The 21,845-nt window shown below is 41.2% G+C and overlaps 2 protein-coding genes across 3 annotated transcripts in view; both read right to left on the reverse strand.

The window, feature by feature from the left end:
- Positions 1 to 7,101: 7,101 nt before the first annotated feature.
- LOC149195670 (uncharacterized) lies at positions 7,102 to 9,165 on the reverse strand. Its single transcript, XM_089405400.1, has one exon. The coding sequence runs from the start codon at positions 9,163 to 9,165 to the stop codon at positions 7,396 to 7,398; it is 1,770 nt and encodes a 589-aa protein (XP_089261526.1). The 3' UTR covers positions 7,102 to 7,395.
- Positions 9,059 to 21,845, reverse strand: part of LOC149195671 (serine/arginine-rich SC35-like splicing factor SCL33) — a 110,467-nt gene continuing 97,680 nt past the window's right edge. Inside the window, exons 3-6 of one of the 2 annotated variants that reach the window (XM_089405401.1) lie at positions 10,928 to 11,005; positions 9,967 to 10,125; positions 9,802 to 9,842; positions 9,059 to 9,422 (exon numbers count right to left, since the gene is read on the reverse strand). In XM_089405401.1, the coding sequence (XP_089261527.1) occupies positions 9,184 to 9,422; positions 9,802 to 9,842; positions 9,967 to 10,125; positions 10,928 to 11,005 (517 nt within the window). In that variant the 3' untranslated portion in view covers positions 9,059 to 9,183. Of the gene's footprint in view, positions 9,669 to 9,801; positions 9,843 to 9,966; positions 10,126 to 10,927; positions 11,006 to 21,845 lie in introns of both variants that reach the window. The other variant, XM_089405402.1, reaches the window with a different exon arrangement.

The raw sequence follows: 21,845 nt of genomic DNA on the forward strand, positions 1-21,845 counted from the left end.
CCTCTTCTTGCTGCGTATAGGACAGCGTATGGGGTCTACGTTATGCCTTGTGATAAGCTGTGTATAGAGGACTATGGTTAGAGCTTTTGTGGATCTCCCTTTACCTATGTTCATGACTGCGTTAAGTGCCTCTTCTTGCTGCATAAAAATCCTCATTGACTGCGGCCTAGGGCACCCTTAAATGGTGTGGCTAGAAGCCTCCTCTAGTTGCTCCTTAGATCTGCGTAGAGCTTTCTCTTTTGACTGCGTCTAGATGTTCCTCGTTTAACTGCAGCTAGACTGTTGCTAGGGCATCCTCCTTACTGCGGCTAGGGCATCATAAGACTTAGGCCAGCGTATACTCTTAGTATCTCTCCTCCCACCAAAACCCAAAGACATGTGGAGAGGAAGAGATCACAAGAAGAGTGTGTGTGTAAATGACTTGAAGACCTCCTCCTTTTATAGTAAAACGTTGAGCACAAGTGGGGTATATTTGGTTGCTGGCCGACCTTGACGAATTGTCCCATAACACAAATAAATTCATATCTCCATGAATACTTATCGGAATCGGATGATCTTTAGATCAATCCTACACCTCTCGATGAGAGGGATCCAAGAAAAATATCAGCTTCCATTAATAAGATGACCCACATGGAGTTTGGCCCTAGTTGCCAATTTTAACACTCCCTCTCAACTAGGGAGAACTCCATCTGCTGATCCATATGTTCGACTGTACTATCTCTGCCATCAGTGCTCTGCACTGCTCTGCTTTACTTTGCTCTTCTTTGCTCTGTTGAACCATGAAGAAGAAGAATTGATCGAGAATGTCTCATACCATTCTCTACTGACATGAAGTTAGTTTTATCTAAAGAGATTGTGTCACATCACTCTTACTGACCCAAAGCCAGTTTTATTGATCCCAGATCAATATCACAAGAGAGTGTCTCAAACCACTCATACTGATCCCAGATTAATGGAAGTCATCCTAGCATAGGGAGTACGGTAGATACAACGATGCGTCCATCGATAGTACTACTATGGTCCCTATCCTCATTTCCCTGCTCATTGATCAGATGAGAGGTACTTCCCATGAGTCCCATACTGCATAGGTAGGATATCTCGACAGGAGAACTAATCATCCCGTCCACAGGAGAATGAATCATCCTGTCCAGTGGATGCCACGGAGAACTAATCATCCTGGCCTACAGGAGAACTAATCATCCTGTTCCACAGTCGCCACAGAGAACGAATTATCCTAGCCCACGGGAGAACTAATCATCCTGTTCCATAGTCACCACGGGGTGTCACAGGGGAAGGTTGAACCTTTTACCCTGTACATAGTGCACCACCAGGGGATGGTGAGTCGCCCTGTGGTCACATGTCTCTCCAAGAAGTACCCCGCACCCCCCTGGAGCTCCCAAAGCTCAATACATCATACTTGACCCTCATAAGAGGGTCTCTCAACGACTCCAAGTCGTTCGGGAAAGTCACAGATTTGACCTTTCCCCGAGGCTTTGACAAAATGTTTGCGACCTATACATAAGTCTTAATGCGATGGAGCCTCCTCGCTCATCGACTTACCATATCCCGGATAAGGCAGTGTCTGATGCCTATCTGTTGGAGAAATCATCGAATACTAGATTCTTCAATAATCGAATCCCCCTTGGTTGTCAAAAAGAATCACAGTGGTATTCATCATGTGTACAAACAGCTCACTGATGAGCTTCCACAACTAGGGAACTTCACACGAGATCATACTCATAACTATGTATTCGGTCTCGGTGGTGCTTATGGCAACTGACTTCTGCTTCCTGCTCATCCATGATATCGAAGCAGAATCCCGAGAGAACCAGCACTGAGAAGTGCTCTAGTGATCCTCCACACTGCCTGCCCAATCAGCGTTCAAATGATCCTGCAGTTTCATATTTCCAGCAGTGTATCTCAATCCATGAGAGATTGTGCCCCGAAGATATCTTAGAGGATTCTTGGCACCAATCCAGTGAGGCTCAACCAAATATGAGCTCACCATGCTAACTGCAAAACATATGTCCGGACGAAAGTTCACCAAGAACATCAACGCGAAGGAGTTTATGAAACTTAGAGACATTTCCCAAATCTGGTCCGACATCACTACCATATAACTTCTGAAAGTTAAGATCCTTGAGGTAGTCACAGGCTTGCAATTTATCATTCCATATCCGGAATCCAACTCCCTCTTACTTCTGCAAATGAGAGGCTCTGCACCTGTCAGAAATAGGTCGTCCTCATATGGTGCCTGGTGTGAGAGGTCTATCATCCACAACCTTCGGGTAATGGTTTGGATCGATTTCACTTCTAATGAATCTCAACTTCATCAAACAGCGATCAATCCTCTCATACTACGCCCGGGGTGTTTTTCTTCAAGCCATAAATGGCTTTCTTCCACCTGCACACATGATATTTCCAATCGTGAATCTCAAACCTCCTCAGGTTGTTCCAAACCTGTGGACCTGCTATATGAGGAGAATGGTCCCCTTGTAATATTTTCCTTCGATACATCTCAGACATGTACTTTCATGCTCCTTTTGAATTCAAGCATCCCTGTCACCATCTGACTCACAGACCTTTGGTGCTATAGATGCGATATGTCAATTGACATGATCCCCAATGGACCATCCTGCAACTTGATACAAATTGCCAACCTTGAACCCACGAGTAAAAGCATCTTAGAAAATTCTATTTTCAAACACATACCTTTCCAACGATGAATGTCACCCTAAAACCTTTTGACTTCATTTCCGAAATGGACACCAGGTTCTTTTTGCAATCAGGTACATAAAAGAGATTCTTGTAAATGAATCGAGTTACCCTCATTCAATTGAGGGGTAACACCCTTTCCAGGAGAGGTGGCAACGGCTCAAAGTATAATCCCACAAATGTTTCCATCTCTACCAAATTAGAGAGAGATCACCCTTCTATTTGATGGAGTTCTTTGAAGCACTACAATCAATAAGCCATATTCCCAAATAATCTGAAGCAGAGAGCCAATACAAGATAGCGCTTCTTTATCTTATCAAAAACAACATTTGATTCTTCATACCTGGGGTTCCTTGCTTTCTCTGAAGAGTTGGTCGTTTCCCTAATGACCTGCATTACTTGTCATTCCTTTGACCATTGAAGATGTCCCTAGAATGATTGTTATCATGATCAAGTGATGTGTCCCTGCCATTTAGACACTTCTTCGCATAATGGCCGAACTAGTTATCTGCCTTTCCTTCCATCCTGAGATCCGGTCTTAAGGTAGGCCATCAGAAACTTCCGCTACACCATTCTAATAATATTCTCTGCTTCAACTTCACCCTTGGTGAATTAGAAGAGGGATGAGGAATACATTGATCCTTTTGTCTTTTCCTGACCGTCTTCAGTGATTGCTCTTTCACTCTTGCTTGGGCTTTGTCTTCACCTCAGCGCTGATACCATGTTAATTTTAGGTATGTTCTATGCTTAGAGCAATTTATTTCAATTTTCACAATTAGCTCAATATCTTTTCCACATTAGCAATCACATCAGCGTTTAAAGTAAACTGCAGATAGAACATAAACATAAATCGCAGAAGACAAGCCAAGACAAGAGGACACAAGATGTGACGCTAGCCAGGGACAAACCCTAATGTGGGGAAACCATTGATCAATTCTTCTTATGTTCTTCAATAGTTCAGCAAAGAGAGATAGCACATATACATCAAAAGTCAACATTTCGACTTATCAAAATAAGAGCAGAGATCTTCTCTATGAAGATAACACATGAGATAGTTGATCTGAACTTCAGTGAAGACATACAGCTTCAATCCTACAAGGTGACTCCATCACCATGTTGCACCCATCACTGTGTTGCGCCTCATCATCATGCTGCACCCGTCACTGTGTTGCACCTAATCACTGAGCTGCTCCCATCACTATGTTGCTCCCATCACCATGCTGCACCTCATCATCATGCTGCACCTCACTACCATGCCCATCATGCTGCATCATTCATCATCATGTTGTCTCCATCATGTTGTACTTCATCATCTCGGTGCTGCACCCAAATATCACTGAGTTGTTCTCAACATCATTGATGTCACCTACATCATGTTAGTCCTTGATACAGTCAACAACTCAAAGACTACAGTGATCCAAGAGAGGTTCTAGCACTGCCACTGATTAGTGCAACCCTTAAAGTTCTATGTTGTTGGCTATGGCCTGCGGCCTAGCTCAGCAGCAAGATAGGTTTACACACAGCACCCAAATATCTTGACCCTTGAACAACTTATCCTTGAGGCTGCACCACTGTCAAATCCATGTTGTCTAAGCTCCTTCTATGACTGCACCTAGTCACCGAGATTCTATACCCAAGTCTGTAGTATATACCGAAACTGTAACAGTGTGAATGACTTTTCTTAGGACTACACATAGGTGCCCTTATTCAAACCTGTATTGAGCCTTCTTACATAGCGTTAGGGCCTGTCTTTTAGGCCTCCATTATATAGTCATAAGCCCTCCTATTCTCTGCGGCTAGGGCATAATATGACCCTCCTAAATCAACGTCTAGATGTCAGTCATAGACCTGTGTTTTTGTCCAATCCTTACTTTGATTCCATGACCGTATTTAGGGCAGCGTTAGAGCTGTGTTCTTTCCAGCGTATGAGTGGAATAAGGCCAACAAATAAGACCTGTGTTTAACCTCCTTCCATGACTGTGTTAGGGACAACGAAGTCCCTCTTCTTGCTGTGTATAGGACAACGTATGGGGTCTACGTTATGCCTTGTGATAAGTTGTGTATAGAGGACTGCGGTTAGGGCTTTTGTGGATCTCCCTTTAGCTGTGTTCATGACTGCGTTAAGTGCCTCTTCTTGCTGCATAAAAATCCTCATTGACTGCGGCCTAGGGCACCCTTAAATGGTGTGGCCAGAAGCCTCCTCTAGTTGCTCCTTAGATCCGCATAGAGCTTTCTCTTTTCACTGTGTCTAGATGTTCCTTGTTTAACTACAGCTAGGCTGCTACTAAGGCATCCTCTTTACTGCGGCTAGGGCATCATAAGACTTAGGCCAGCGTATACTCTTAGTATCTTTCCTCCCACCAAAACACAAAGACATGTGGAGAGGAAGAGATCACGAGAAGAGTGTGTGTAAATGACTTGAACCTCCTCCTTTTATAGTAAAACGTTGAGCACAAGTGGGGTATATTTGGTCGTTGGCCGACCTTGACAAATTGTCCCATAACACAAATAAATTCATATCTTCCTAAATACTTATCGAAATTGGATGATCTTTAGATCAATCCTACACCTCTCGATGATAGGGATCCAAGAAAAGTATTAGCTTCCATTAATAAGATGACCCCCATGGAGTTTGGCCTTAGTTGCCAATTTTAACAAATTCCAATAAAGAAATTGATAAAAAGAAACTACAATTGTAATACAATTCAAGTACAGGATCAAAATTTAAGATGTCTCAGAATGCTTATACATTGCAATGTGAAAAATGTGGCTCTAAGATTTGCTACTTTTAGGATTTCTAAAGTAAATCTATGAGCTTCAATTTCACTTTTTAAGGATTATAACTTTTAGATTAAAGTAGAAGCCCCAGGGCGAATTAGGGACTATAAGATGGAGAAGGTATAGTCCCAAGACAAATTGACAAGTTATCGATTGAAAAATTGTATTCATAGAGTACATTTTCAGTGAGAATAATGGTTAAAAACATGTTTTTTCTATAAAGGTTATAGGTTCAAAACCAATAGGAGGTTGAATCTATATTTGACTCATTGTAATGTATGCTTGAGGGGTAGGTGTTCCCCTTGAATGAGACCTCAAAATGATCACTGATAGGATGCCTCCAATACACCTTAAACCCTTGCCAAGTCACAAATTCATACTAACATCGGTTTGCAACCTGTAAACTCTAGCTTCACACAACTCCTTTAGAAAGAAAAATCATACCCATTGAGCTTTTTTATGGAACCAAAAAAAAAGTACATTTCTATAACATGAGTAGGAATTTTTTTAATATTATGTCATCAAATTTAAAAAAGGCTTGGATCAGCAAACAAACAATATAACAAATTGGCAAAAAAAACCTTACCATAAATTTTTTCCAATAGAGCACAAAATCCATTTCCATGACAATAAGGAGAATTTTTTTAATATTTATTTCATCAAATTCAAAAAAAGAAAGAGCTTAAATCCAGGACAAGCAATACAGCAAGCTACTCAAGTAATTACATGAAACTGTTGTTTGAAAGTTGGTAATGTCTTGCTTATTTTTCTGTGACTTGGTAATAGAGAATTTCACTGTTTTACTATGTTGATTCTGGAAAAAATTGGAAAGGTTTTATTTCTAATTTTATACAATTTGAAATTTTTAAAAACAATGATTACAAACGAACCTTTTTTTTGACAAAGTGCCACGAAAATCTATATAATGTAATTATCCAAACAACAATGTATAATTATTAATTTTAATTTTTTATCTTTAAACAAAACACTTACATTATGAACATGGCTTTATCCCTACATATTATATTAATGTACATAATGCTTGCAAGTCTAAAACTGGGATCCACTAAAACACAACCTGAACGTATTTATCATATTGAGGGATTATCACATGAAAAAAAATGTATAAATGAAAAACTACCAAATTACAAATAACTAGAATGGTCAGCCCTCTAAAACCATTGTACATTTTCAATATATCCGGTTACATTGAAGAGACATGGTATCTCTTTTGCTAATTGTTATTAATAAAATAGGATGCGACCCGTTTGCAGCAATTTCAACAACAGAGGCTAACTTGAAATCACAACTGCTTCAGAAACTATTTGTAGAGTGTCGATTTGACTATTAACAAAATGTGCAACTCAATATTAAAAATTAGAAATGAGAAAATGTGCAGAAAGTGCAAATGTTGCACTTAAGTATTAGTTGAACCAACACTAATCATTAGATTCATTACAGATTTATGAACAAGAAATATAAATGTCACGGATTGAACCAAAAATCCAGGAGCTGTGAATAAATCGCATATTTTCTTCCCATATCCATATTTTCCCTTCTCCTACAATGAGTAGGAGAGTGACCAGCAAAATCAAGAATCCAGAAAGGTGAGGAAAGCATAGTTGCACAAGTGAACTTGCCAGATCTTGACAGGAACACATTTTGAACACTCACCAATTGAGAGGATATTCAGTGCCCACAAGAATCAAGCAATATGAAAATTCAATAAGATACATCAGCAGCAACTAAAGAATCACAAGTGCACCACCTGAAATATAAGATGACACAACACCAAAAGCATATGCCTTCATCATTCCCAGTATCTCAAGGAAGAAGAGGCATATCTTTCACACCGTTCTGATGACTGAGAGTACTACCTGCTGAAAGATGGTGACCTGCTCCTTAGCAATGAGAAGGACCTTCAAACTCCTCTTGGTCTGGGGGACCTAGAGGCATATCTTCCATACCTATCTGATGACAGAGAGTACGAACTACTGAAAGATAGTGACCTGCTCCTTGGCAATGAGGAGGACCTTGAAGATCCTCTTGGACTGGCAGACCTAGAGGCATATCTTCCATACATATCTGATGACTGCAAGTGCGACCTGCTGAAAGATGGTGACCTGCTCCTTGGCAATGAGGAAGGCCTTGAAGATCCTCTTGGACTGGGGGACCTAGAGGCATATCTTCCATACCTGTCTGATGACTGAGAGTACGACCTACTGAAAGATGGCGACCTGCGCCTTGACAATGAGCAGGGCCTTGAAGATCCTCTTGGACTGGGTGACCTAGAGACATATCTTCCATACCTGTCTGATGACTGAGAGTATGACCTGCTGAAAGATGGTAACGTCCTCCTTGGCAATGAGCAGGGCCTTGAAGATCCTCTTGGACTGGGCAACCTAGAGGCATATCTTCCATACCTGTCTGATGACTGAGAGTACGACCTGCTGAAAGATGTCGACCTGTTCCTTGGAAATGAGCAGGGCCTTGAAGATCCTCTTGGACTGGGGGACCTAGAGGCATATCTTCCATACCTGTCTGATGACTGAGAGTACAACCTGCTGAAAGATGGAAACCTGCTCCTTGGCAATGAGCAGGGCCTTGAAGATCCTCTTGGACTGGGGAACCTACAGGCATATCTTCCATACCTGTCCGATGACTGAGAGTATGACCTGCTGAAAGATGGCGACCTGCTCCTTGGTAATGAGCAGGGCCTTGAAAATCCTCTTGGGCTGGGGGGCCTAGATGCATAGCTTCCATACCTGTCTGATGACTGAGAGTATGATCTGCTGAAAGATGGAGACCTGCTCCTTGGCAATGAGCAGGGCCTTGAAGATCCTCTTGGACTGGGGGATGATGACTGAAAGTATGGCCTGCTGAAAGATGGCAACCTGCTCCATGGCAATGAGCAAGGCCTTGAAGATACTCTTGGACTGGGGGACCTATAGGCATATCTTCCATGCCTATCTGATGACTGAGAGTACAACCTGCTGAAAGATCTGCTCCTTGGCAATGAGTAGGACCCTGAAGATCCTCGTGGACTGGGGGACCGAGAGGCATATCTTCCATACCTATCTGATGACTGAGAGAACAACCTGCTGAAAGATGGCACCCTGTTCCTTCGCAATGAACAGTACCTTGAAGATCTTCTCGGACTGGTGGACCTAGAGGCATATCTTCCATACCTATCTGATGACTGAGAGTACAACCTGCTGAAAAATGGCACCCTGTTGCTCGGTAATGAACAGGACCCGGATGATCCTCTTGGATTGACAGACCTAGAGGCATATCTTCCATGCCTATCTGATGACTGAGAATGCAACCTGCTGAAAGATGGCACCCTGTTCCTTGGCAATGAACAGGACCTTGAAGATCCTCTTTGATTGGTAGAACTAGAGACATATCTTCCATACCTATCTGATAACTGAGAGTAAGACCTGCTGAAAGATGGCACCCAATTCGTTGGTAATAAACAGGACCTTGAATATCCTCTTGGACTGGGGGACCTAGAGGCATATCTTCCATAACTCTCTGACGATTGAAAGTATGACCTGCTGAAAGATGGCAACCTACTCCTTGGCAATGAACAGCACCAGGAAGATCCTCTTGGACTGGGGGACCTAGATACAGAGGAGCAAATATAGGTGCACTGACAATACCTCCTCCCATATGGAGAATGCAATCCTCTTAGACTGGGGGACCTAGATACAGAGGAGTAAATATAGGAGCACTCATGATACCTCCTCTCAAATGGAGAATGTGATCCTCTTGGACTGGGGGACCTAGATTCAGAGGAGAAAATATAAGAGTACTCACCATACTTCCTCTCATATGGAGAATGTGATCCTCTTGGACTGTGGAACCTAGATACAGAGGAGTTAATATCGGAGTAATCATGATACCTCCTTGCATATGGAGAACATGATCTGCAAGACCAACAAAACAATAAATAACCATTGCAAATAATTTCTTTAGCACAAAAAGAAACGGCTCAAGGCTTTTGAAAAAAGACCCCATAATTAGTCTCTCTGACTTTGTAAACATTGTCCCATATGCAACACAGTCACGGTAACTTCTACTACTTAAATTCTACCTGGAATAGTGCCTCCTTAGTGAAGACCAAGAACAAAAAGATGAGTGAGAACAAGAATAGTATCGAGACTCAGATCTTTCTGCAAACCAGAAGTATTGTTTCAACCCAACAACTTGATAGATCATGAGTATAATTTATTCATAATAGAATACAGTTCAAGAGGATATACGCATTAACAATGTAATCAATATGGTGCATTTCCAGAGGTTTACCATAATATGGGGAATGATAGCGGCCATATCCAAGCCCACCTCTGTTAATCCAAGAAATCAAAACCTTATCAGAGAGCGCAATATATCATTTTATAGCAGATGTTTATACAACCAGCCTGAACAAAGGAGGAATCTGTAATTATTAGGACAATTATTGACTCTTACCTCTGCCTACCCTGCATTTCCTCTAGCTTTTTCCTACTCCTTCCAGCAAATATGACAGCAATCTCTCGTCCAAGAAGAATTTGTCTGTCCATGTGATATTTTGCTTCTGCTGCATCTTCAGGACTAAAATACTGCACAAAACCTACACAACGATGCTCTCTGCAGAAGAAAAAGCAAAAAATCAATTTACAGAGACGAGCTAAAATAAAATTACCATATTTTAACAGATTTCATAGAGTGACTTGTAGAGCCCTGAGATCCCTTCAAATTCTCCACCAAAAGTATAGCACACACGCACTAAAAGAGTCTGGTGAGACTGGGTGCACAAACTCTTGGATGCTAACCTTCAAAAAGGTTATTATGGAACACCAAATCAGTTACATGATCCAGACTTCAACTTTGGTCCAAATCTCCTCTTAGCTTCTCTTCTATTCTATATTCTTTTTTTCTCACCACAAATTATCTTCATTCAACAGTCTTCTCTTGAATGAAACTAGAAGATAAGCCTTGTTCTACAACTTTCCAGATACCCAACTTGTTAAACACACATGTAGAGGAAGTTTATAGTTTTATCCCAAAAGACTGCACATCATTGCTTGCTAATGCTTCACTTAAATAAAAAACCATCAAACTGCCAAAATGAACTAAGAATTTATACCAACACATAACCAGTTGTATAATCCCAAATGCTCCATAGTATATGCAACAGAGCAATATACATTGACTGGTTAACAGACTTTAATCACGTGAACTAATATGGCTTCAAGTCATATAGCATAGACTTGAATTTCTAGCAGAATATTAAGAAACTCGATGTTGAGTCCACTATAAATTTAATAAATATATACCATCTTAGTGAGTGTCATCCTCTATTACAAACTGGAAATCGTGCGATAGAGAACAAAAAATTATAAACTGGGAATCATGCGATAGAGAACAATAACCCGTGATTTAAACTTACCCTGTATAAAAGTCTCTGAGGAGATAAATGTCTTTAATAGGCCCAAACTCCCCAAATGGGCCTCTAAGATCATCCGGCCTACAAGAAAATGAAACTGTATCAGAAGAAGCAATGCCCAACTGATAAATAGATAGATGACAGCAAATAGACATATCTTAAAATATTTTCAAAGCCCTTGATAATTAGATTAAAAAAACAATAAAAATAACTAGACATAAACTTATTGACACTTGTATCCACATAGTAAAACATAAATCAATGGTTTGTTTCAAAGCTTCAAACTATTAAAAGAAATTGAAGAATCTTCACAGATAAAAAGAAAAACACATGGGCGAGGCTGAAAGACAAGTCATAGGTTATGGTACTCACTGAACACAAGAAAGAATATGGGCAAAGTGTTCAAAAGAAGTGAGTGAAAGGAAGCACGTTATCTGCCATCTCTAGAGAGAAAAGTAGCCTTGCAAGTTATGGTAAAACATTGACCAATGGATTTCTCACCTCACGATGGACATGGCTAGGGTTTTCTGCTCTAGGTTTTGCAGAAAGCGTCTTCTGCACACCATTCTCTCTGCCACCAATGTCAAAAGAAGTGCCAGGGTTTGTAGTTTCATGTGCCATTTCCAATATGATTCGCATAATTTCTGGGAAGAGAACTGTGGTTCAATCTCATGCAAGACTTCCCCAAATATATATTTGAAATGCCACCAGTGCAACCATAGTGGAAAAACACCAGAACAAATCTGTAAATCAAGGGATTTGCAGCAGGGATCACTGGTTCTTTTGCTGAGGGAGTGAGGAACTGCATGTGTCGTGAGTACACAATTCCAAGTAGAAATATAAAACTAGTAAAGGAAGCCACTGAAAGGCACAAACATGTAAAATTTGCTCAGAAATGTCTGTTGAGACTTGAATCTGATTAGCATTTTTTTGTTCTCATCGGAGACCAAATAGTTGAAGAAAAACATTATAAGAGAAGTGATCTTATGAAAAATTTGAGTTCTGAACAACTAAAATTCAGAAATTCATGCATGCCCTAGTTACAAACAAAAAGTCATGAGTACACCTGGTTTATAGTTGATGTAGGAAGAGGGAAGTTTGGTGAAGAGACTTGGCACTGAAGCGGAAATGAACAAAATCTATGGGTATTTGGTTGTAATATACCAAAAATTCTGAGTAGTCTTAACATGTTGGAAACCAGTTAGGGCATACGGGTTTCTATGCAGATCTGTTTCTACAGATTCTATGCTTCAATTGGTTGATTACTCCAATGATATGGTCTTGGAAGAGGAAATTTCTGTCTCCTATGGGTCAACAGGTCTCTAGGTCTGGGGTTTTGTTTGGGGGAGGGGGGGTTGGGTTGGGTTAGGAGCCCGAACTCTTTATACCTACCAAAAATTTGGATAACAGGGATGCAATCAATAGACCTTCACCTAACATATCTGTGCTTCACAGAAGCCCTGTACTGTAGGCAAGGTCTAGTTAGCAAGCAGATGGCCCTTCAGGCTCTTCCCCAATGACCATGATAGAAAAGGGTGGTTGTGTTCTTGTACGTATAGTCAATGCAACCATAGGTAAGGAGTAATGGGGCTGTCAGTGGAATGATCCACAGAACTATCCAGTCATTGGGAGGAGCAAGTTGGATGTGAAGTTGTGCCAGACCAAAAGGATCCATGGTTAAGGTTCAACAATGCAAATTTGCAGTTGCAATACCTGCAGGGTGGTGGGGTTATTCACGCAGTGGATCAGAAAAGGAAGAAGCAGCAGAAGGTGATTATATCAAAGGTGGTATTTCTCTAGTTGTTGTTGAAGACATTCAAGAGGAGCAAATTTGATTGCTAGCAAGGAAGACTCGAGTAGGAAAATTTGTTGGACATAGAGTGAGTTTCCATGACGCATTTGAATAAATGTCCTCAACTGGAGTGGGCTCCTATTCTAGGGTATGGCCCAATATTTCATTTTCTCACTAAAGACTAGCTCGGGTTTACTTTTGAATGTGAAGAGGATGCCCAAAAAATTCTAAAAGGTAATTGGTTTCTAAACAAGGTTTACTTATCCATCAAACTCTAGCATCCTTGTTTTGTTAGATTTCTGCAAACCTAGCACCCGATATTTAATTCCTAGCAGAAAACCGATGATCTGAAAATCACTCGTGAATGATCTCAGTTAATTAATGAAGGTATTACAAACTCATGTGCTGGGGTGTGTCTATGTTATTTTAAGCAACAGATCAATAAGATTGCGAAATACACAGACACTTGAAACAGTAAGAGAAACACAGTAAGCAAATACAGAACACAACAAATTTAATAAGGAGTTCACCCAATCCTCCTGGGCTACGTCTCCTGGTCCAGCTTCAGTGGTGGCCTTTTCTATTGTGTCTTAAAGCAGAGATTTTACAATAAGGAGCTCAATTTGAGTCTCACTTAACAGATGATGATCAGTAGGGTGGTACTTGGATCCCCCAAGCCTCTAGAGTACACAGACTCCCCCTTACTGAATCCCGACCTCAACTGGTCTCAATGGTATGAGCCCAATTTGGTACTCAATACTGGACAGGTACACACAGAGGAGTTGCTTGAACCTCTCAAGCCTTCTCTGGAGTTCACAGACTCTCAGACTCTCTCTGTCTCTGTCTGCTCGATGTTGCCTTTGCTCTACAAGTCAGCTCGGCTTCTCTGTTCTCTGCAATTCGCTTCTTTCTCTACTTTTGTTCTTCTCTGCTCTGTCTGTTCGTGGCTTAAAGCCCATCTGCTCCCTGACTGTTCGTTTCCTCTTCCCAGCTCTCTAGATCGCCTACTTCTGTCCACTGAAATTCCCCTGCTCTATGTCATCATCGTTGTGTAATGCTGCACAAAGAGATGGCCATTTTTCGCCTTATGAACTGAGTGTCAGTTTTCTTTGAACGGTCGTTATTTCTGTTACTCCAGGATTTGCCCGCGAAACTGATTCTTCTGCCAGCTCATCGGTCATGTCGAACCTCAACTCTTTATGTGCCTCAGTCTATTTCCCCGTCAAATCCGATCATCCATCAGGTTGATTCTCCGCAGTTGATCTGGAGCCTTTAGATCCTACGGTCTCCGTCTATATCGTGAGGGTAAGTTTCTCAACCGTTACTCACACGATGTAAGCGGTTTTTCTCTCTCATCCGCTGAACATGTGTCGCCCAGTGATGGCATCGCGCTGAACACGGCCAAACCCGCTTACCGCTCGAAGTGCATGCGATATCCTGCCAGTTTTGGGCACAGGACCCGCCTTTTGACGATTTCCGCATGGTTTTCCTGTTTTCCTCGTGACCGAGCACTCTGGGCTTTCCTTCCCTGAGGGTTTTTCCCTGCGCACAAAGAAACTGCCTTTGTTTCTGGATCTGGGCTTCCGATTGCCAATTTGCGTCCATGCGCGGTCTCCATGGGCCAACGGTCAGCGTTCTTTGACCGAGGGTCCTCGTTGTTCCGTGCTGGCCACAATTGCCATTGTCCAGAGGTCATTTCTGATAAGCTCGTATTCATAAGATTTTGAAGCCTGACATAATTTGAAACAGTCATGGAAATGTTTAAGGATCCAATTTGGATCAACCGATCTACTGAATAAACACATCGCTAGGTTATTAACAAATTCAGCAGAAGCAAATTTAAATAACCGATCTCATTCACAATGACACAAATATATTTCTGCCCAACAAGATTTTTCATTAAAAAAAATACAAACTTACATTGGCTCCCGTCCTTGAGGCTTGGATAATGGCCCACCTGAGAAAATACAGAATACAACTAACTTGGATCTGATCCAGTAGATCTACCCTAGATTGGTGCTCGACCTTGCAGATCTAGATCGCGAGCCTCTCTGCACTCCCTCAGACCCAGCACACCACTCACTAAGATTTCACTCTCAATCTTGCATTGTTGTAGTGTGTCCTTCTCCTCTCCTCGACTTTGCTCTTATAAATTTACATTGTGCTAAATCCCTAACCCTAACCCTAATATCAAACTAATTAATGACCAAGATTAGATCTCTCCTTGGTTGAGATTAATGGCTAAGATTAAAACTTACTAAAGCAAATTACTTTACTTTTCCCAAGTTTCTTTTAGCTCAATAGGCCAACATACTAATATGTGTTTTTTCCTAAGTAAGACTTAGGCTAATTTACATTAGCAACTTGCTCACACTAGAGCAAGTGTTCTATGGAGAATGACTTCTTGCACGCCTAGACACAAGGGCTATGCAGAAATACCTACTTGAGCTACAAAAATCAACACTCCCTCTTTGCAAGGGAGGTACTTCTATAAGAATCTCCACTTGCAACTATCTCCAATCCCCACCACATCATTTGTTGTTGTAGCTACTCCCTCTGAACTAGAAGACTTCCCTACTACCTGCTTTGGAATCTGGATTGAAGACCTGTTTCTCCAAACCATGCTCCTATGAGGCTGCTCCTTAACATCCATCAATGTTAGCTCGTACCAACTGGTTCTGACAAATCTAGAAGAGGCCTCCTGCCCATCTTCCAGATTAGAAAACTAAGTCTGGGAACTCAACTCAATCTTCAGAGCCTTTTTCCCAATCTTTGTCACTAACATTGATCCTTGATCCAATATCCCTTTGGATCTACCTACAGGTTAGCCTTGCAAGAAAAACAACTTACCCTTCCCAACACCAAGCCTTATTGTTGTGCCCTAGGTAGCTCCCTCTAAACATATGAATACTTGTCCTTTCTAAAACACAACATCATACCCTTCGTCCTCCAGAGCTGAGACTGAGAGCAAGTTCATCTTCAGCTCTGGGACATATAACACCTCTGCCACCTCCAGAGATCCTCCTGATTCTAGCTAGAATAACATTGTTCCAACCCCTTTCACTGCATGTATGGTACTCATACCAACTTTCACATGCATGTCTAAATCTGTCTCTGAAACACTAAGGAACACTTCCCTCATTCTCGTCATATGGCAAGATGCTCCACTATCCACGAACCATGCATCACTGTCCACAAATCGGGCACTTCTAACACTAGTGCCAAAAAGACAAGCAACCACTAATGAGAACTCCTCAAATTTTGTTGCAAACTCTTCAATCTCTACTGATGTTGCAACTTGTGCTTTCCCTTTGTCTTTCTTTTGTTTGGACACTGCCTCGCATAATATTCAATTTGGCAGTCCCCTTCCCCTTTCTTGCATGACCTGAAAGAGCAACAATCTCCTCATCAACTTCAGCTTTTAGTTGGTTTCCACATAGAGCCTCCCTCGTGAGTCTCCCCCTAGGTGAAGTCATCCCACAACCTATCCCAACTTGGGAGATTTTCCCATGCCACGACTCCCTTAATGAGGGTACCCCACCGCTCTATGAACCCGTTCAAAGTCGTCCTTGCAATTTTGAGTCTCACAATTTCTCCCCTATTGCAACAAGCTCATCTCATACTTCAGCAATGTTCCATCGAGTTTCCGGGACGGGGAAACGCGTGAGCGGGGATACGCACAAGGGGGGCGTATATAAACAACCCCAAATTTTACGGATTTTTCAGGGAAACGGGGGGACATCATAGCCATAAAAATTATAAAATTATAAATTATTAAACATTTAATATAACAAAAAAAAACAAAAAACAAAAAACAAAACAAAACAAACCAAAAAACAAAACAAAACAAAAAACAAAATCCCAAAAATATGTCAATAACTAAATAGAAAATCTTAATAATTATGAAATGTACATCTAAAAACTAAATATGATCATCACTACATATTAGACTATTATCATTTGAAATTTCTGCAATGTAAATCTAAAAGTAAATTACTAAATTGAATCCATCATTTGACATTATGCAATGTTCCTTCTAAATTCATCATTTGGCATGATGCAAGGCACATCTAAATTAAATTAATAAATTCATCATTTGACAATTGAAATTATGCAATGCACATCAAATTTTCAAAAACGATAAAAAATCAATTCATCATATGACACTGACATTGACATTATGTTGAAGTCTAAAATAGCCATAGAATACTAAACTAAAAGTGAACATAGAAAGAACTGAGAAATGAAATACTAGTAAATTTCTCAAAAAATACTAAATAATATTAATAAATACCAGTGTTGATAATATCGGTATCGGCAAAATATCGGCGAGGGTCCAGAAAACATCTTATCAGCAATATCAGCGAAAATATCGGGAAAATATCGGCAAATATCGGCAAGCAAAACAAATCTTTCTTCTTCTTCTTCTTCTTTTTTGTTCAGATTTTTAAACATAGCCGATATTTTCAAATATGGCAATATTTTGTCGATATTTTCAAAATATCGCAATATTTTGCCGATATTTTGAAAATATCACGATATTTTCTTGGCAATATATCGTTTTGCCGAAAATATTGCGATATTTTCAAATATCGCCATTATTATCAACAATGCTAGTGTAAACAGAAAGTTGATCCTCAGAGAGAAGCTAAGAAACACCAGAATGAACAAGGGAGAACGCGTAGCCAGCTACCTCACCAGAATCAGACTTGTCAAGGACTAGTTAGCAAATGTCGAAGAGAAGACAGATGATGATGAGCTCATGAAAACTACTCTAAATGGGTCTCAAAGCAATGGGGCGTTTTGTCCAAGTGATCAATTGTTAAAATTGGCAACTAGGGCCAAACTCCATGTGGGTCATCTTATTTATGGCAGCTGATATTTTTCTTGGATTCCTCTCGTCAAGAGGTGTAGGATTAATCTAATGATCTTCCAATTCTGACATGTATTCGTGGAGATATGAATTTATTTGTATTTCTTGACAATTTGTCAAGGTCGGCCAGCAAGTAAAATAGTGTTGCACACCCCCAGCTAAACCTCAACGTGGCATGTAAGTAGAGGAGACCTTAAGGCATTAGCACACTCATCTCACCATCTCATTCCTCTCTCTCCTAGTCGTATGCATAGGAGGAAGACACTCACGTGGGAGAGAAGGAAGGACGCAGGCCAGTTTTGGGACAACGTTGACCTAGGTCTGACTGTGGAGCAGCAGGGGTATATTATGCATGTGTTTGACCAGCAAAGAGGAAGGTGACTGCGTTCTTGGGTTGGGCAGCCTCTCCTAGGCTAGCCGCATTGCTGGACAACCTACGTTGACCTGTTGGAGGACATGTTTGGGACAACGTTGACTGGTTAGGGCTGACTGCAGTATTGTTGTAGCATTGACTGTTGTTTTGACCTCCTTGCATTGATTGTTTTGGGTTGCTATCTACTGTTGTTGGAGGTCGAGTTCTCCTAGGTTGTCTTGAGGTCTTTTGGAGCTGTTTGACCAGCTTTGACCTTGCTGATCAGAATTACATTGTTGCTGTTGTAAATCACAGATTTGTGATATTGTACTATCTCTCTCTCTCTATGCTGAATTATTGAAGAATATAGAAGAATTGATCAAAGGGTTTCCCCGCATTGGGGTTTGTCCTTGGTTGGTGCCACATCTTGTGTCTCTTGTCTTGGCTTGTCTTCTATTGTTTACATTTATGTTCTATCTGCATTTTACTATCATGTTGATGTGATTGTTATACTGGAAATTGATATTGGGCTAATAAGAAGATTTGAAGTAAATTGCTCTTAAGCATAGAACATACCATAATTTAACATGGTATCAGAGCTGAGGTGAAGACAAAGCCCAAGCAAGAGTGGAAGAGCAATCACCAAAGACAGTTGGCAAAGTCAAAAAGGCTTCATGGGTTCCTCGTCACACTTCCCGGTCGAAAACAAGCTCCGTGAGAAGTCTGACTATCACGGATGGAAGATGTCCCTTGATCTAACATTGGAAGAGCAAGAAGTGTTGGACTATGTGAGGAGCAGAATTACGGAGCCTCCATCAAATGCATCGGCATCTACAAAGAACAAGTACACCAAGGGTGAAGTCAAAGTAAAGAAGATCATTTGGGACTCAATTGACAAGCTTCTGGTGGCCTACATTTCTAAGTTGAACACTTCTAAGGAGATCTACGATAGACTGGTAAGCTTGTTTAAAGTTAGTGATGCAAATCAAGTTTTGTTCCTCAAAAATAAGTTGAAGGATATTAAGAAGGCAAGGACAAGGATATTCAATCCTAATTCTTAAGGATCACTGAGATCAAGAATGATCTCCTATCAATTGGAGAAGTCATTTCTGACAGGGAACTAACTATCACTACCCTTGGAGGGCTCCCATCCAAATGGTATGTATTTAGAACCACTCTTCTCAACAATGATCGAATTCCAGGATTTGAAGAATTGATGGCGAGATGCATTCAAGAAGAGACAAGGATGGTGGAGCAAGAAATGCCTTCAAGCAAAGGCAACCCCACTGCTTTCTCCTCTCATGCCAAAAGGAGAAATAATTCTGGATCTAAGGGTCACTTCAAAGGAAAGCCCAGATCAAAGGGTGGAAGAAAGGGAAGATGCTTCGCTCGCAATAAATTTGGCCACTATGCGAGGGAGTGTCCAAATAGAAAGGACACATCACATGATGATGATCAAAATCACTCCAGCGGCAACTCCAACCACAATCAAAGAAATGGCAGGTTCAATGGCAAAGGAAAGAGGAATGCGGGAAATCAAGGAAGTGGTCAACCCTCCAAGAAAGCAAGGAACTCCAGGTATGAATCAAATGTTGTTAACAATAAGCAAGATGAATATTATCTGATATCGGCCCTCTCCACTACCTCTCCTCCGGACTCGTTGGGCAATTGGCTTATTGATAGTGGTGCCTCAAGGCACTTCACTGGTTACAAGGAAACTCTCTCTAATCTAATAGAGAAGAAGACAAACTTGGGGATTATTCTTGGAGACAATTCCACCTATCCCATAAAGGGTGTAGGGAATGTTACTCTTCAATTAAATCAGGGTAACACGATCCATTTGCAAGAAGTCTTATATGTACCTGATCTCAAGAAGAACCTGGTGTCCATTTCGGCAATGGAAGACAAAGGCTACAAGGTGGCCTTCATTGATGGCAAGGTACGTGTATGGAAAAAGAATTTTAAAGATGCTTTTACTCTTGGGTTTCGGGTTGACTCTTTATATCAAGTTGGAGGAAGTCCATCAGGAGTCATGTCTTGTGACACATCTCTACAGTCTGAACTATGGCACCGGAGGTTTGCACACCTGCACTATAAGGCTCTACCCGATGTGAGACAAATGGTGATAGGGATGCTCGAGTTCAAAGTAGAGCATGAAGGTGTATGTTCGGTGTTTTTCGAAGGGAAGCTTAAAAGGGTACTATTCCCCTCAAGCTGTAGCAAGACCTCAGACATTTTGCAGTTGGTTCACTCCGACATATTTGGTATGATGCCCGTGAACTCTTTGGGAGGATATCTATATTATCTCACTTTTACTGATGATTATTCTTCGCAAGACTTGGATATACTTCTTGAAAAAGAAGGATGAAGTGTTCTCCTGGTTCTGTCATTTCAAAGCCTTGATCGAGAACCAAACCGAAAAGAGAATCAATATTTTAAGGACTGATAATGGGACAGAGCATGAATCCAATGAGTTCCATGACTTTTGCAAAGAAGCTGGCATTAAAAGGGAGACCACAACACCATACACTCCTGAGCATAATGGTGTGGCTGAGAGGAAGAACCATACGATTATGGAAGTTGTTCGTTCCATGCTCCATGATCAAAGGCTTCCGAAGTTTCTATGGGCCGAAGCTGCAAACACCGCCGTATATGTTCAAAACCGATGCCCTCATCAAGCATTGGATTCCAAGACTCCCGAAAAAATGTTCACTGGTAAGAATCCTAATGTCTCTCATTTTAGAATTTTTGGAAGTCCTGTATACTTTCATGTGCCGAAAGAGAAAAGAAGCAAATTGGGTGCATCTGGAAAGAAAGGAATCTTCGTGGGCTATAGCAAAAATTCTAAGAGCTATAGAATCTATGTGGTTGGTCAAAGGGAAGTCGAGATAAGTCATGATGTCACCTTTGATGAAGATATGGCTCTTAGCAAGGTTGACAATCTTCCTATTCTAAGGAAAGATAAAGAAGTTGACACCAGGAAACCGGATGAGAAGGAAGATGAGACGATGCCCAATGTGGAAGAACCTATGGATCCTATTGATCCCCCTCCGCAAGAGCCTTCCTCTTCTAGGAAGAGGCCCTCATGGCTTAGGGGGACTCTTGAAGATGTCGAGAGACATATTGCACCCAGAGGGACTTTCCGTGAAAGTAAGAAGCCAACCAAGTATCAGGGATACTTGACCATTATGAGCACCATCATTCAAAATGAGCCTTCATCGTTCGAAGAAGTCATGAAGCATCAAGTATGGAAGGATGCTATGAATGAGGAATACGAGTCCATCATGAAGAATGATGTCTGGGATGTGGTCCCCAGACCCCAGGACAAAACAGTTGTCACCTCGAAGTGGCTTTACAAAATCAATCATGGAGCTGATGGGAGTGCTGAAAAATACAAGGCTCACTTTGTTGCTCGAGGCTTCTCTCAAAAGGAAGGGGTAGATTATGATGAGATATTTGCACCTGTTGCCCGATACACCACTATTCGCTCGATCATAGCCCTTGCTGCTTCGCAAGGATGGAACCTACAACAGATGGATGTCAAGAACCATGCAAGTCTATGTGGAACAACCCGAGAGGTTTGAGATTCCTAATCGGGAATCTCACGTATGCAGGTTGAAGAAAGCTCTCTATGGGCTAAAGCAAGCACCCCGGGCTTGGTATGAGAGGATCGATAGCTACTTGATGAAGTTGGGATTTACTAGGAGTGAAGCTAATCCAAACCTTTACTTTAAGGTTGAGGATGATAAGCCTCTCATACTACGTTGTATGTTGACGACCTCTTTCTAACAGGTGCAAACCCTCTCATTCACAAATGTAAGAGGGAGTTGGCTTCCGAATTTGAGATGGACGACCTAGGACTGATGCACTATTTCCTAGAGTTGGAAGTTTGGCAAAAGCCAAG

This window comes from Pinus tabuliformis, chromosome 2_2 (genome assembly GCF_031772625.1).
Source record: "Pinus tabuliformis cultivar Carrire ecotype Pingquan chromosome 2_2, CPIR1, whole genome shotgun sequence".
Classification (NCBI taxonomy): domain Eukaryota; kingdom Viridiplantae; phylum Streptophyta; class Pinopsida; order Pinales; family Pinaceae; genus Pinus; species Pinus tabuliformis.